General features: G+C 40.3%; 1 protein-coding gene across 2 annotated transcripts in view; it reads left to right on the forward strand.

Moving 5' to 3' along the window:
* The first annotated feature begins 450 nt into the window (after nucleotides 1-450).
* ca8 (carbonic anhydrase VIII) overlaps nucleotides 451-15,570 on the forward strand; it is a 71,073-nt gene continuing 55,953 nt past the window's right edge. Inside the window, exons 1-3 of one of the 2 annotated variants that reach the window (XM_073051139.1) lie at nucleotides 451-475; nucleotides 1,385-1,606; nucleotides 2,021-2,212. In XM_073051139.1, coding sequence (XP_072907240.1) covers nucleotides 1,531-1,606; nucleotides 2,021-2,212 — 268 coding nt within the window. In that variant the 5' untranslated portion in view covers nucleotides 451-475; nucleotides 1,385-1,530. Of the gene's footprint in view, nucleotides 476-569; nucleotides 675-1,384; nucleotides 1,607-2,020; nucleotides 2,213-15,570 lie in introns of those variants that run through there. The other variant, XM_073051046.1, reaches the window with a different exon arrangement.

Consider the following 15,570-nt stretch of genomic DNA (forward strand, 5'->3'; position numbering starts at 1 on the left):
AGGGAGAGAGGAGAAAGATGTAAAGTCTGACTGACCATTAGATGTTTGGCCTGGTGGCTTGTGGCAACAAGTGGAGTGACAGACAGCAGATTAGATTGTCACAAACTGAATGACAATGGTGTCCACGGGCTTTCCATACGTGCCATCGGAGTTGAGCGTAGTGGAGGCAGGAGAAGTCAAACAACAATTTTAGTAGATAAAACTAAGATAAATTGTATGTGTTTATCTGTGAAATAGTAAAGCACAGCCGATGCCATAAAATTTGTTTCTACATTATCTGAGTCAGATGGTCAGCCATCTGACCAATTAACGGTCAGCCATTTACATACCACAAAGGAACTACGGCAGGGTCCTCCCGTTTGGTTTGAAGTACTGATGTATATAATGTATTCTTTCCTGCCTTTTGAGGTTTGGGTTCATCATACAGAGGTACAATGTAACACCTCCCACAGTCTAAGCAGTTGGATTTGAGCTGGTAAGTAAGAGGATTTGAATACATTTCCAAGTACCTGTCACACACATGCTGGGATCTCCTGTTCTTGGGAGTAAATATAACTTTGTAGAAAGAACTGAGCTCTCTGCTTTTCGGATCGCTCGTGCGGTTATCTGACTTCCTTCTGCGAGATTGAAACTATTCACCGAAGGTCTTGCACGATCGAGGAAGTCGCCGCAAGGTAAGGGAGAAGCGAAATGCTTCTGCAATTGTTATAAAATTACACTATTCTCTGTAATTCGAAAGTAATCTTAAAAGAATAACTATAAAATATTACTTGTTCCGTAACTAAAGTTTCAGTGCTCGGGGCAGCATTTATACTTACGAGAGAATGGTATTAAATCTTTGTTTATATCGCTGCAGAAATCTAAGCCCATGAGCAGAAATCTAAGAGCAAATCTGCAGTTGCAACCTGACGGTGTCAATTAATTGGGTCCATTCTACGAACGATTATAAATCAACCAATTAAAGATCCTGAAACAGGCAGAAAATAACATTTATTCGGATCCTTTCTTGCCTGCCCAGGGAGCATTTAAGATTTAACCCTCAGACATAGTGGAAGAGTTAACACATGACATGTCTCGGTAGTAGGGGTGGTGGTGGTGTGGGATAGCAAAAAGTTAATGTTTCGAGCAGTACCCAGATCTCATAGTTTCAAAATATAAACCTGAATTTTACATTAATGTGCTTTCCATGTAAACACCTCTACACTTGAACCAGTACAAATAGTTTACAAAGTGAAAGCGTTATATTTCAAGGTGACAGATAATATGTATCACTGCTTGTTTCACACCTAGATTCCGATATTAGGTAAGCGGCTTATTGTGCTTTTGTTGTTGTTGTTGAAAATGAAGTCTGAAGGTCCGTCTGTAAATCCAAGTAATATTTCAGCTGGGACACAGAGCGGAGCCTGGGGATCAGGTAGCGAGCCGGTCGCTTCCCGCGCGCGCCCGACCGTCAGCGGAGGTGCTCGTGCACGCGGTCGGGTCTCCTCGCAGCTGGAGGCTGGAGCCGCTCGGACCCGGGCAGCGTTCCAGATGGCTGATTGCACTTTTATCGAGGAAGCCGAGCCTGAGAGGAACAAGGAAGGGTTGGATTGGGGGTATGAAGAAGGTGAGCTACTGAAAACTTTTAAAAACATTTGAGTTGTGCGGTGGCAGCGTGGTGGTTGACACTACACGAAACCGCCTGCGAATTATACCCTCCATAAACCTGAAAGATAGTTCTTGTTTCGGATTTGTTTCCTTCGCAGGGAGTCTGTTTCTCCCCACGTGTAATAATTAATTTACCTTTATGTTGATTCAATGAATTATATTTCAGGAGATTAGGTTACTTAATTTTCAGTGTGTGCAAAACTGTCTGCGAGGTCCAATTATTATTGGTATAGTAACGTGCTAGAGATAAGCCGTCTCTGAGTATTACAGCAAATTTGCCTTGCATTCAGTCTGCAAAACTGTGCGTATATGGTTATTGCAACGGGTTTTAATTTTATTATATTTGAAAGCATCTACGTCTATTCTATTTTAGGAGTGGAATGGGGATTGTTGTTCCCTGCAGCTAATGGAGTGTATCAATCTCCGATAAATTTGAACTCCAGGGAGGCAAAGTATGACCCTTCGCTACTGGACGTACGTTTATCCCCAAATTATGTGGTCTGTCGTGATTCTGAAGTAATTAATGATGGTCACACCATTCGGATATTACTGAAATCCAAATCAGGTATGTAAAATTTCATATATTTTAATTTTTGCGTTAGATTATGGAACGATTCTTTTTTGCACTAACTCGTATTCCTAATATATATTTTACTCTTAGAACTGTTATTCGTAGATTATAATGTAGGTTGAATCGAAGCTCAGAAGTGGTTTTCAGTAGACTTTTTTTGCTATTTGTAGTGAGGTTATGAAGACATCTGCAGTATTACTTTCCCACAAATGGAGCACGAAGAGATATTTGCAAATCCCTTTTTCCCCCCCAAATCCACAGAAAATTGACTTTTGCACAAAAATAATTATGCCTCAGAGCAGGTGCTAAATTTAGCTATACTTAGAATAGCTTATTGTAAAGCTGGTGTCAGTGGACAAAGTTCAAATTTCATTATAAAAATGTCATGTTGCAAGTGTCCCTGATGCAGCACCTATAATTCATTGGCATTTTCATTGCCAAATATCAAATTTCAGGGCTCATCTGCCAACATGGTGAGTTTTCGCAACCTTCAGACCTAATAGTTCTTGCTGTGTATTGCGTGGTTTTCTAATATCTGTCTAGTACTATCAATCCATGAACTGGAATTATCAGGAAAACATCTTATATGCACTGTGCTCTGCATCGTTTAAGTAAACTTAAAAGCATTTGTCAGAAGTGCCACATTGCTATAATGAAGTTATTATTGCAGTATATAAGTTATTGATTGGCTACCACCTTACAACAATCTGCACAACAAGCTTAAAAGAAGTTCTGATTTTTTTTTGGTAAATCTTGATTGAGAATTTGGATAGTAGGGATAATCTCCTTGTTTCTTTTCAAAATGGTGTTCTGGAAACATTTATAGTTGCCCAGAGACAGTTGATAGTGTGGGTTTGCTGAAAGTTAGCACTTCTGACAGTACAGCTCTTTCTCTGTGTTGCAATAATGAGTTGGTATGGATTTGTGCCATTCAGCCCATAGACTCTTCTGTACCATTTAATCATGGCTGATCCCAGATCCCAATCGACCCCATACACCTGTTTTCTTGCCATATCCTTTGATGCCCTGACCAATCAGGAAACTATCAACTTCTGCTTTAAATAAACCCATGTTCTTGGCCTCTATCTGCAGTTTGTGCCAGAGTATTCCACAGATTCACTCTCTCTAGCTAGAAAATTTCCTCCTTGCCTCTATTCTAAAAGGTCACCCCTCAACTTTGAGGGTGTTCCCCCTAGTTGTGAATACCCCCACCATTGGAAACACCCTCTCCACATATACTCTATCTGGTAGGTTTCAATTAGATCCCCTCCCCCGCATTCTTCTAAATTCCAGTGAGTACAGGCCCAAAGCTGCCAAATACTCCTCATATGTTGATCCCTTCATTCCCAAAATCATCCTCGAGAACCTCCTTTGGACTCTCTCCAATGACAATACTTCCTTTCCGAGCTGAAACTGGGGCCTAAAACTGTTGACAATACTCCAACTGCGGCCTGACTAGTGTCTTACAAAGTCTCAGCATTATCTCCTTGCTTTTATATTCTGTTCCCCTTGAAATAAATGCCAACATTGCATTTGTCTTCTTTACCATGGACTCAACCTGTAAATTAACCTTCTGGAAGTCTTGCATGAGATCTCCTAAGTCCCTCTGTACCTCTGATGTTTGAATTTTCTCCCCATTTGGATAATAGTCTGCACTATTGTTCCTTTTACCTAAGTGCATTATCATACATTTCTCAACGCTGTATTCCATCTGCCACTTTTTTGCCCATTCTTCTACTTCTTCTAAGCCCTGCTGCAAGCACATTGCTTCCTCAGCACTACCTACCTATCTTTGTATCATCTGCAAACTTTGCCACAAAGCCATCAATTCCATTACCTAAGTCACTGACAAACAATGTGAAAAGCAGCTGTCCCAGTACTGACCCCTGAGGAACACCACTAGTCACTGGCAGCCAACCAGAAAAGGCCCCTTTTATTCCCACTTACTACCACCCGCCTGTCAGCCATTCCTTTATCCATGCCAGTATTCTTCCTGTAACACCGTAGGATTTTATCTTATTAAACAGCCTCATCTGTGGCAACTTATCAAACGCTTATAAATTCAAGTGGCACCCACTACCTTTCCTTTGTCCATCCTGCTGGTTACTTACTCAGAGAAAGTTGACAAAACAGATTTGTCAGGCATGATTTCCCTTTACAGAAACCATGCTGACTTTGACTCATTAGTCTCCCATTAACCCGAAGCCTCATCCTTAATAATCGACTCCAACAATTTTCCAACCACTGAGGTTGGGCTAACTGGCCAATGTTTTCCTTTCTATTACCTTCCTCCCTTCTTAAAGAGAGGAGTGGCATTTGTAATCTTCTAGTCCTCTGGGACCATGCCAGGATCAAGTGATTCTTGAAAGATCATGAACAATGCATCCATTGTCTCTTCAGCAACCTCTCAGGACTTTGAGATGCAGTCCATCTGCCCCAGATGACTTTTGCACCTTAAGACCTTTCAGTTTGCCTAGCACTTTTTCCTTTGTAATAGCAATGGCACTCACTCCTGCTCCACTAAACTCACGGACCTGTTAGTGTCTTCCATAGTGAAGCCTAGTGCAAAGTATCCATTGAGTTCATCTGCCATTTCTTTGTCCCCCATTACTACCTCACCAGCATCATTTTCCAGCAGCCCAATATCAATTTTCACCTCCCTTTTACTCTCTATATAAGGTTTAAAAAACCTCTAATATCCTGCTTTATATTATTGGCTAGTTTGCCCTCATATTTAATCTTTTCCCTTCTTAAAGCTTTTTTAGTTACATTTTGTTGGACTTTAAAAGCTTCCCAATCATCCAACTTTCCACTCACTTTTGTTACCTTGCATGCCCTCTCCTTGGCTTTTATACAGTCTTTAAGTCCCCTTGTCAGCCACAGTTGCCTATCCATGGCATTTGAGAACATCTTCTTCTGTAGGGTATATCTATCCTGTGTCTTGTGATCTATTCCCCAGTGTTCTACCTTAGCAACAATGACTGAAAAATAAGACTGAAACCTTGCCGCATGTTTGCTTGACTCATCCTTGACCATAACTTTGATTTTTAAAGCAAAGATGCCTTGAATTAATTTGTGCATTTCTTTTTTCCTTTGTTTAATTTTATCTTCCTGGGGTTGAAACTTTGACAGGAATTTTGTTACATTTTGTAAGGCCAGAAACTAATTGAAAGAAAAACACAGGAGGTGGGATACTTGTCTACTTAGTATTTTTTTAAAACTTTTTTTTAGTGAGGTGTTCACATGTGACGTGATGGCATGATGACATATACCATTCATATACTACTTACATATAACTCACAATGAATTATGTTAACAAAGAATGCTTAATCAAACAATATATTTACAACATTACTCAAATATTACCGGAATATTCAATATACTTCATTCCCCCGCTTAGCAATAAACTCCAACTCATTATAGAAGGCATCTCATCTCAAATATATAATGCATTGCTCTCTAGTTGTCATATATTCTTGCATAATTGGCTTGGACTTGGCTTTTGATTGCAAATTCCACAAGTAGCTTCAGGACTCAAATTTCAAGGTTGTTTACTGTCATTTCCAGTATGTGTGTAAAGGAGACAAAATATTTTTTACACACTGGATCGAATACACTACAAAAAATACAGTAAGATAAAGAACACAATAATAATGCCAGAAGATAGAGACTGTAAATACATACGGTAACATTGATTTCATGTCCATAAAGTGACCGAGGCACTTGAGGTGACTGTCAGGGAATGATAAAGTAGTGTTGGTTAAAGACGTGGAGGGGTGGGTTAGTAGCCTTACTACTTGGAGAAAGTAACTGTTTTTGTGTCTGCTGGTCCTGGTGTGGATGCTACGTAGCCTTCTCCCTGATGGAAGTGGGACAAGCAGTTCATGAGCAGGGTGATGGTATATGTCATCATGCCCTTTTCAAGCTCCATTCTGCATAAATGTCCTTCATGGTGAGTAGGCTAGTGCTGGTGATATTTTCGGCAGCTTTGATGACCCATTGTGGAGCCTTCCCATTCCCTGCAGTGCAGTTTCTGAACCATGCAGTGAAGAAGCTTGTTAGGATGCTCTTTAGTGCACATCTGTAGAATGAAATGAGTATAGATGTGTGAAGTCCAGTTCTCTTCAGCCTCCTCAGAAAGTAGAGGTGTTGGTGAGCTTTCCTGATTGTGTAGAATCAGTTCAGAGACCATGAGAAGTTGTTGAAGGTGTGCACTCTCAAGAGTTTGAAACTGCTCATAGTTTCCACTGCTGTGTTGTCGATCTAAAGAAGGATGTGGGTGTTGCGAGTTCTCCTGAAGTTGATAACCATCTCCTTTGCCTTGTTGACATTGAGGAAGAGATTATTTGCCTGGAATCTTTGTCTTCTTGTTGTTGTTGATGAGCCCCGCTTGAGGCTGTGAGATAGTGATTGTGCAATCTTGAGATTGTGATTATTTGGGTGTTTGGCAGTCACGTTTGAGCAGGGTATACAGCCAGATGCTCAGTACACAGTCCCATGGGGCACCTGAGATTAGGATGATGGGAAGGGAGGAGTGGTTGTGCACCTTGACTATCTGAGGTTTGTTGGTCAAGAAGTCCAACACACAGTTGCACAGATGATGCATCAACATGGAATTTGGGAATGGAAATCATTGAATTGGATGTAACTGCTATTAATGGACAACAGTAACAGATTTTAAGGTAGCAGGTAGAAATGGAATTTTCTGGAAAACTCTATTGTTGAGCAAGACTGCCCCTCTCCTCCGACTTGTCTGTGTATAGTATTGAGCGTTTTGCAGAATCCATCAAAAGGGACATGAGCCGTAGAGGTGTTCTCTCTGAGCAGTGTGAGTCTCTCCGTAGAAAGATGACATAGCTGTCTTTTGCTCAGACCCACTATCGGTCTGCAGACTGATGAACATCTGCAACCAATTTGAACAGGCCTTATCAATCAGAGTCAGTCGCACCAAATGAGAGATTGTGCCCTTTTGTAGCTGGTGTGTCTAATCCTTTGTTCCCTTCACTACTCACATTGATTACCTGAAGATGTTAGGAATGCGGTTTGGAGGAATCAGGGTATGCTGCAAGAACTGTGTTGAGTGTTGATTAAACCAGTAGCCCCCAACCACTGGGGATGTGCTACCGGGCTGAGAGAAAATGATATGATTTGGCGATATGAAATGATATGAGTCAGCTGCACCTTTCCTTATTCCCTGTCATGCCCACTGTTGAACTTGAACGCACGTGAGGTCATCAGTTGGTCATTAACCTACAACTATTCGATGAGTAAAAAACAAACGTTGCTTGAGAGTTTCTTTGGAAGAGGTGGTGGAGGCATAAAAGGCCTAATGATGATGATAACGCAGAGACAGTTTAGGCCAAGACTGCAAAACAAAAGAAAGCTTCCTTCAACAGAAAATACAACGAGTCATACATAAAAATGGCTTTAATGCGACAGGTGACTCGCATGCTCCAAGCCCCCTGTGAGTGATATGTGGAGACAAGCTGCCTAATGAGGGAATGAAGCCCTCAAAACTGCTTCAGCACCTTGAGTCCAAGCACCCTGCACTTAAAGACAAACCCGTTGAGTTTTTTGAGCGGCAAAAACGTGAGCAAGCGGGACAGAAGCAAGTGCAGAGAGCCACCACCTCCACAAATGCTGCTGCTCTGAGAGCGTCGTACTTAGTGGCTAGCCGTATTGCTAAGGCTAAGAAGCCTTTTACTGTTGGTGAAGAATTGATTCTGCCTGCTGCCAAGGGCATGTTCCGTGAACTGTTGGGAGGAGAAGCTGCAGCTAACAAGATGGCACAGGTTTCTCTATCAGCCACCACAGTTTCAAGGAGCATCGATGACATAGTGGAGGACATCGAAGCACAGCTGTTGGAACGGCTTAACAAGTCACCATAGTATGCCATCCAGGTCGACGAGTCTACCGATGTGGACAACAAGGCAATATTGCTGGTTTATGTGCGATATATATTTCAAGACGATGTGCACGAGGATATGTTGTGTGCACTGCCACTGCCAACTGGACTGGTCATTCTGTGTTGGAATATGCACAGACGGGGCTGCAGCTATGACTGGATGGCTGTCTGGTTTCACTACCCGAGTCAAAGAGGTTGCTCCTGAATACCAGTCTACACACTGAGTCATACACAGGGAAATGCTGGCTAGCCAAAAAATGTCACCTGATCTTAACAGTGTATTGATTGACGTTGTTGAAGTTATCAGTCACATCAAAGTAAAAGCCCTTAACTCACGTCTGTTTGAGCAGCTTTGCGAGGAAATGGATGCAGAGCACAAATGTCTTCTCTCACACACTGACGTCAGGTGGCTATCAAGGGGGAGAGCCCTGGCCAGGGTTTTTGAATTAAGAGAGCCGCTACAGAGATTTCTCTCAGGAAAAAGTCACTACTGGCAGCACACTTCAGTGATGAGGAGTGGATAGCAAAACTCGCTTATCTGTGTGACATCTTCAACCTGCTTAATGAACTCAATTTGTCACTTCAGGGGAGAATGACAACTGTCTTCAAGTTGGCAGATAAAGTGTCTGCTTTCAAAGCCAAACTGGAACTGTGGGGATGGCGAGTGGACATAGGCATATTTGACATTAGCTGGGATTTTGGGAGGGACTGAGGCTGCACCGTCCTTTTCACAGCTGGTGCACGATCACCTATCTTCGCTGTCGACAGAATTCCAGTGTTACTTCCCAACTGCAAATGACTCAAGACATGCAAAGGAAAGGGTCAGTGACCCATGTGTGAATGTCCCCGGTGAATCATCCTTGTCAGCTCAGGAAGATGATCAACTCCTCGAGCTTGCAAATGATGGTGGGCTGAAAAGTATGTTTGACATAACATCTCTGCCAGCATTCTGGATCAAAGTCAAGGCTGAATATCCTGAGACAGCCACGAAAGCACTGAAAACGTTGCTTCCATTTCCAATATCGTATCTCTGCGAAGCGGGGATTTCTGCAATGAATGTAATGAAAACTAAATTGCGGAATAGTCTGGACATAAGGAACCTCCTTTGAGTATCGCTGTCTCCCATCACCCGTCATTGGGACTGTCTTGTTGTAGGGAAACAAGCCCAGGGCTCCCACTGATTCAGCGATATTGGTGTGTTCCAATGATTTTATATGTTCATACGAGGAAAATACGTGCTGTGTGTTTAATATCCAAACATTACTTAAAATGTTATGATGCTATTGACTTATAAGTGAGTTATAATTGACTTATCACTATGTTCATGCGAGGAAAATATGCGCTGTGTGTTTAATATTAAATTTATTAGATAAACCCTTTTATAAACAAAATTGAGTATATTAGCAACTTATAAATGACATATAATTGACTTATGACCAGTATTCCGGTTGTGATTAACAACCTCCCCCCCCACCCCCACAACCCCCAGTCGGCCGGTCCGCAAGAATATTGTCAATATTAAACCGGTCCGCGGTGCAAAAAAAGTTGGTGATCGCTGGATTAAACACCGGTGATGTAGGAATGTCATTCCCTTTTGATTGTGAGAAGGAATCTGGTTGTCATGTGCATGGTATTCTAGCTGTTGCTATAAATGGCATTGGTTTACTTCATATCCTACTCCTGTGTTGCAGCAGGCACTTGAGTTGAATTCAACTTTACCTTTGGATCCAAAGTGGATCATATCCACAGGGATCTGATGCATGTATTTCCAGGGAAGGAGGAACCCTCTTTCTCATGCCATCTATATGTGTGGCTGTGTGTAGATGCTGTGTTCATAAGCATCGCACCTCATACAATGCAACTTGTCCAGTGTTGAGAAGGATGGAGCTGGCTAAGGTGCCATGAAATATTCCATTTATATACACTGAGCATTCCACTTGAGCCTCATAGAGATCTACCTGAACAGGAAAATGTTTGACCACAAAAGTCAGAGCACAAAGTAAATTTATTATCAAAGTACATATATGTCACCATATACTACTCCAAGATTCATTTTCTTGCAGGCATTCACAGCAGAACAAAGAAATACAATAGAATCAATGAAAAGTTCCACACAAAGACTGACAACCAGCCAATGTGCAAAAGACCACAAACTGTGCAAATACAAAAAGGGACTACTAATAATAAATAAATCATACTGAGAAAATGGTTTGTAGAGTCCCTGAGAGTCCATAGCTTATGGAGTCATTTCATTGTTGAGGTGAGTGAAATAGATGTTGTTTATTTGAATTTTCAGAAGGCCTTTGACAAAGTGCTGCACATGAGTCTTCTAAGCTAGGTAAGGCCTGATGGTATTACAGGAAAGATACTAGCATGGATCAAAGACTGGCTGACTGGCAAGAGGCAGAGAGTGGAGTTTTCTGGTTGGCTGTTAGCTAATGGTGATGTTCCGCAGAGATCGGTGTAATGATGGCTTCTTTTCACGTTATATGTCAGTGATTTGGATGATGAAGTTGAGAGCTTTACAGCCAAGTTTGCAGGTGAACGAAGATTGGTGGAGGAGTAGGTAATGTCAGGGAAGCAGAGAGCCTGCAGATGGATGTAGTTTAGGAAAATGGACAAACAAGTGACAGCAGGAATATATCGTAGGTGAGTGTGTGGTCATGCACTTTGGTAGAAGGAATAAAGGTGTAGACTATTTTCTAAATGGGGAGAAAATTTAGAAATCTGAGACACAAAGGGATGTGGGAATCCTCGTGCAGGATTCCCTAAAGGTTAACTTGCAGGTTAGGTTGGTGGTGAGAAAGGCAAATGCAATATTAGGTGAGGACTAGAATATAAAAGCGAAGGTGTATTGCTGAGGCTTTAGGGCATTAGTCAGATTGCACTTGGAGTATTGTGAGGGATTTTGTACCCCTTATCTAAGAAAGGATGAGCTGGTATTGGAGAGGGTATAAAGAAGTTCACAGGAATGATCCCAGAAATGAAAGGATTAACATCAGAGGAGTGTTTGATGGCTCAGGGCCTGTACTCACTGGAGTTTAGAAGTATGAGAAGTGATCTCTTTAAAAGCTATCAAAATTGAAAGGCCTAGATAGAGTGGATGTGGAGAGGATGATTCCTTTATTGGGGGAGTCTAGGACCAGAAGGTTCAACCTCAGAATAGAGGAAGGTCTCTTTAGAACAGAGATGAGGATGAATTTCTTTAGTCAGAAGATAATGAATCTGTGGAACTGATTGCCACAGTCGGAGCCAAGTCATTGGGCATATTTAAAGTGGAGGTTATTAGGTTATTGATTAGTAAGGGCATCAAAGGTTATGGGGATAAGGCAGGAGAATGGGGGTTGGAGGAATAATAAATAAGGCATGATTGCATGGCAGAGTAGATTCGATTCATTGAATAGCTCAGTTTTGCTCCTATATCTTATAGTCTAAATTATCTATGCTGGTTCAGGAGTTTGATGGAAGAACTGTTACTGAACATGGTGGAGGTACAGGATCCTACAGCTCTCTTGAGGCAGTGCTCTTTGTGGTTGTGCTGTGGTGGGGAAAGCTTTTCCTGTGTTGGACATCCACCACTTTTTACTATCTTTTCTGTTCTTGGGCATTGGTGTTTCCATGCCAGGTTGTGATGCAATCAGTCAGGATATTCTGCACTGTGCATCTAAAGAAGTTTAGATGTCGTGCCAAATCTGTGCAAACCTTTAAGAAAGTAGAGGCGCTGTCATGCCTTCTTTGTAATGCTATGTCGACATGGAATGTTCTTAATGCCATCTGAGAAAAGGTGGTTCCTTGATCAGACTATTAAAGCAGAATACCTCATCACCAGAACTTTCAAATAAGCATAGATCACTTGACCAGTGCTTGGTGTTCTCCATCAGATTCTTCATCTACAAGCTGATTCCCCATCTTAGTGCATGTTGTCCTCAACATTGCTGCAGAGTGGATTGCACCATTGTCCACCTCCCTTCTAAAGTGTGCTTTTTAACAACATCTAGAAAAGGATGTTGAGGTTCATCCTGAGCTGCTGCTGAATATGGAGCTCTGTTGGATATGTACTGAGGAAACCATTGATTCTGGCTGGGAGATGCGCTATGTTCTGTCCAAACCTTAGTGGTCTTTGAGTAAAAGGACTTGTTTTTGACCAATGCTAGAGACTAGTATACTCCAACATGCAGAAGGACATGCTCAAGCTTGTTGTAGCCACTAAAGATTATCCAGTATCTTGCTGCTATAGGACAAAGGAGTTCTAGACCCTATATAAACATTTGGACTGTCATTATGCTCATGGAAGAAATAATGACATATTGACATAATGTATATATTGTAAATAAAATAATATGCTAGGTATAGTGAATGATAGAGGAATGTCCTGCTTTGCATAATTGCCAATTTTACAATGAAAAGTATTTAGTGGGTGGTGAAGTATGGGAAAAGGAATTATTTTCATCCATGACGCTTCAAAGATAATAACTGTAATGTACAAAAAAAAATCTACTCTGGCTATCAAAAGCAAAATTATCATTCTGTCACAAAATCAAACTCTACAAAGTCTACAAATAGATTTTCAAACAAAGTGCAGATAATAGGTCATTTAACATCTGTGGAGAGCGAAACAATATTAAAATAATTTTATTTCTTTCAGGTAAGGGTGAAAGATGTTGCTTGACCTTTTAAAAATATTCAACAATTTCTGTTGTTAATTCTTCCATTGTTGTCTATCCTGATTTTGGCTAATTAAGAATGAATGAGTTATAGGACTTTGACCTCATACAGCAAATGCTTGTGCTAGGGCTATTTGAGTAAATTTGAGATACACACTGGAATAAAATTTGAACTTTGAGTTTGTCTGAGGAAGAAAATATATAAGCACAAAATTAATTTCAGCTTGTGTTTCTTGAAGCATGTGCTGATTGTCCAGCTTCACATTACTGAAAAATGCAATTTGAACAGTTTGTGCAAATCCCCCCTCCACCATTGTAATATTGTAGTTGCCTGTACTATAGCCCACCCTCTTATGAAATCAATATTTACAAATATACTTGTCAACTCTTATTAAAAAATGTGCATCTTCACATAATTGTACAGATCTAGATTAATTATCTAGTATTTTTGCAAAGCAGCACAATCTTTCAATGCAATCCAAAATGCCAACATTTGGATTGGAGTGCTAATTTATCCAAATACATTCTTGGTATTATTCTATGACACTCAGTGATACATGCACTTCTGGTCATGAGCCTGGAGCACTCAACCTTGAATAGTATATACATGTCTTGATAACTTTTGTAAGTAATGTCACTATGACAAGTCTGAAGCAGTTTTCCCTATTCTACCTGAGTCATTCCATCATTTAATTGTCTTTTTTAATGTTCTAACATGTTCTGTATATCTTAATTTTAGTGAAGACTTTGAGAAGCAATAGCCTTATTCTATACCTTCAGGAATTTTCCAGTTGTTCCTTTGCAGAATTACTGCCATTAATAACAGCAGTCTTGTGAGAATAGAGTAGTTTCTCATCAAACCAAAATCTACATGGGATTCAATTTTATTCATCCAGCTTCTCAGTTATACTTTGCCAAGATGTACCGAAGCATAAAGAGTGATTGATATTACTTTGACAAAAATGGCAATCAATTTGTGCATAATCCCTAAAATCTACATTGTGATAACATCATTTATGCTACTTGCTGTTAATTATTGGATAACTATTAGCCAGAACTCTTGTTTCCCTATCAAAAAATAAATGATTTCTTTAGCAACACAAAGTGCTTTAATTTGATACATCTTCGGGAAACAAATGGTTCAGAAAATATGGTGCCCTGAAGGAGGATCAAGTGTAATAGGTCCAGGGTAGCTTCACCCACCACTTGTAATTAGCTGATGATTAATTGTGACAAGGTCAGATAAGGAATCATTTCAGTATGCTCCAAGTTGAACAAAAATAATTCACCTAGTTTATGATCCATATTGAGTTATCCCACAAGAATTCTCGTTATGGTGTGTCACAAAAAAAGAACCACATCGATTCAAGTAGGACATGTCAACCTAGAAGATAATTTGTTCAGGCTTTTATAAATTTTTGTATACTTAACGAGGAAAGTGGTGTGTAATTTAAATTTTAAAATCTATAATTAATTGCATGGTCTTCTTTTGTCATATTTGGGTTTTAATGCACTCAATTAACACACTATTTTTAACTCTATTACTGATGAATGTAGAGACTTAACTTTTCAATGATAGATTCAAAGCTTTGTTTCTAGGTCACTTTATGGCCTGAAAAAGAAAACTGAAGTTTCTTCTCTGTGAGCAGCTTTTAGTGTATTCTGTTCAAATTTAAAATTCTTTATAAATATTTTACTATTAGTGGACGTAGTGTAAATAAACTTGGGATAAACATGCAAAAGTTAGTCAGTTAGAAATTCTAAGTTGTCCTAAAAAAGAGTCTTAAGTGTGTTTTTCGAGTTGTACATCTATTTTGTACAAAGCTTTGGTTAGAGAAATTGCTATTGCACTCAAGGCTTAAGAAAAGATCTAGCACTGATTGCGAACAATGTTATATTCTCTGATAGTTCTGCTGTTTCAGAAATCAAGGATGAACTTGATGCATCCATAACCTTGGGCGAGGGTTTGACAGGGATTGGGTGTGGAGTGGGGAGAGATTTAGACTATATGGAGAAATGGAATAGAATTGAAGAATAGATTGGTGGTTGGTCATTAAGGATGATAAACCAGAAAGTGAGTTCTTTGGGGGAAAAAAATACCTGAGTCTGTGATAAGGATTGGCTGTACTGAATTGGAGGAATAATTGGAATTTGGGAGAGAGGAGGTTTGGCATGTAAACTTTGAGGTGGGGGAAGAAATTGGAATAAAAGGGTAGAGTTAACATTAAGAAAACAATTTAATGGAGATGTACTTGGGGAAAATAACGAATGCCTCATTGGCAATACATCAGATAAGGTTGTGGTCTCTCTCTTAATGCAGAAGCAGGACTCAACTTTCTAGTTTGCAAACCCACAGAAGCCATATAAGCATTAGTATTTTCCATTAATGACATCAAAAGAAGTTTATATGGTGTTTTATATGATGGTGGGTCTGTAATTTATATGCAAACTCTGGAGCAAACTTCTGGTACAATACTATAAGAGGAGAATTCTGCTCATAGGAGCAGAATTAGGCTATTTGGCCCATCGAGTCTGCTCCACCATTTAATCGTGGCTGATTCTTTTTTCCTTTCCTCAGCCCCACTCCCCAGCCTTCTCCCCATAACCTCTGATGCCTTGTCCAATCAAGAACTATCAAACTCTGCCTTAAATACACAGAATGACCTGGCCTCCACAGCTGCCTGACATAATAATTCCACAAATTCACCACCCTCTGACTAAAGAAATTTCTCCATATCTTTATTTTAAATGGTTGCCCCTCTATCCTGAGGCTGTGCCCTTTT

This window comes from Hemitrygon akajei, chromosome 1 (assembly GCF_048418815.1).
Source record: "Hemitrygon akajei chromosome 1, sHemAka1.3, whole genome shotgun sequence".
Taxonomy (NCBI): domain Eukaryota; kingdom Metazoa; phylum Chordata; class Chondrichthyes; order Myliobatiformes; family Dasyatidae; genus Hemitrygon; species Hemitrygon akajei.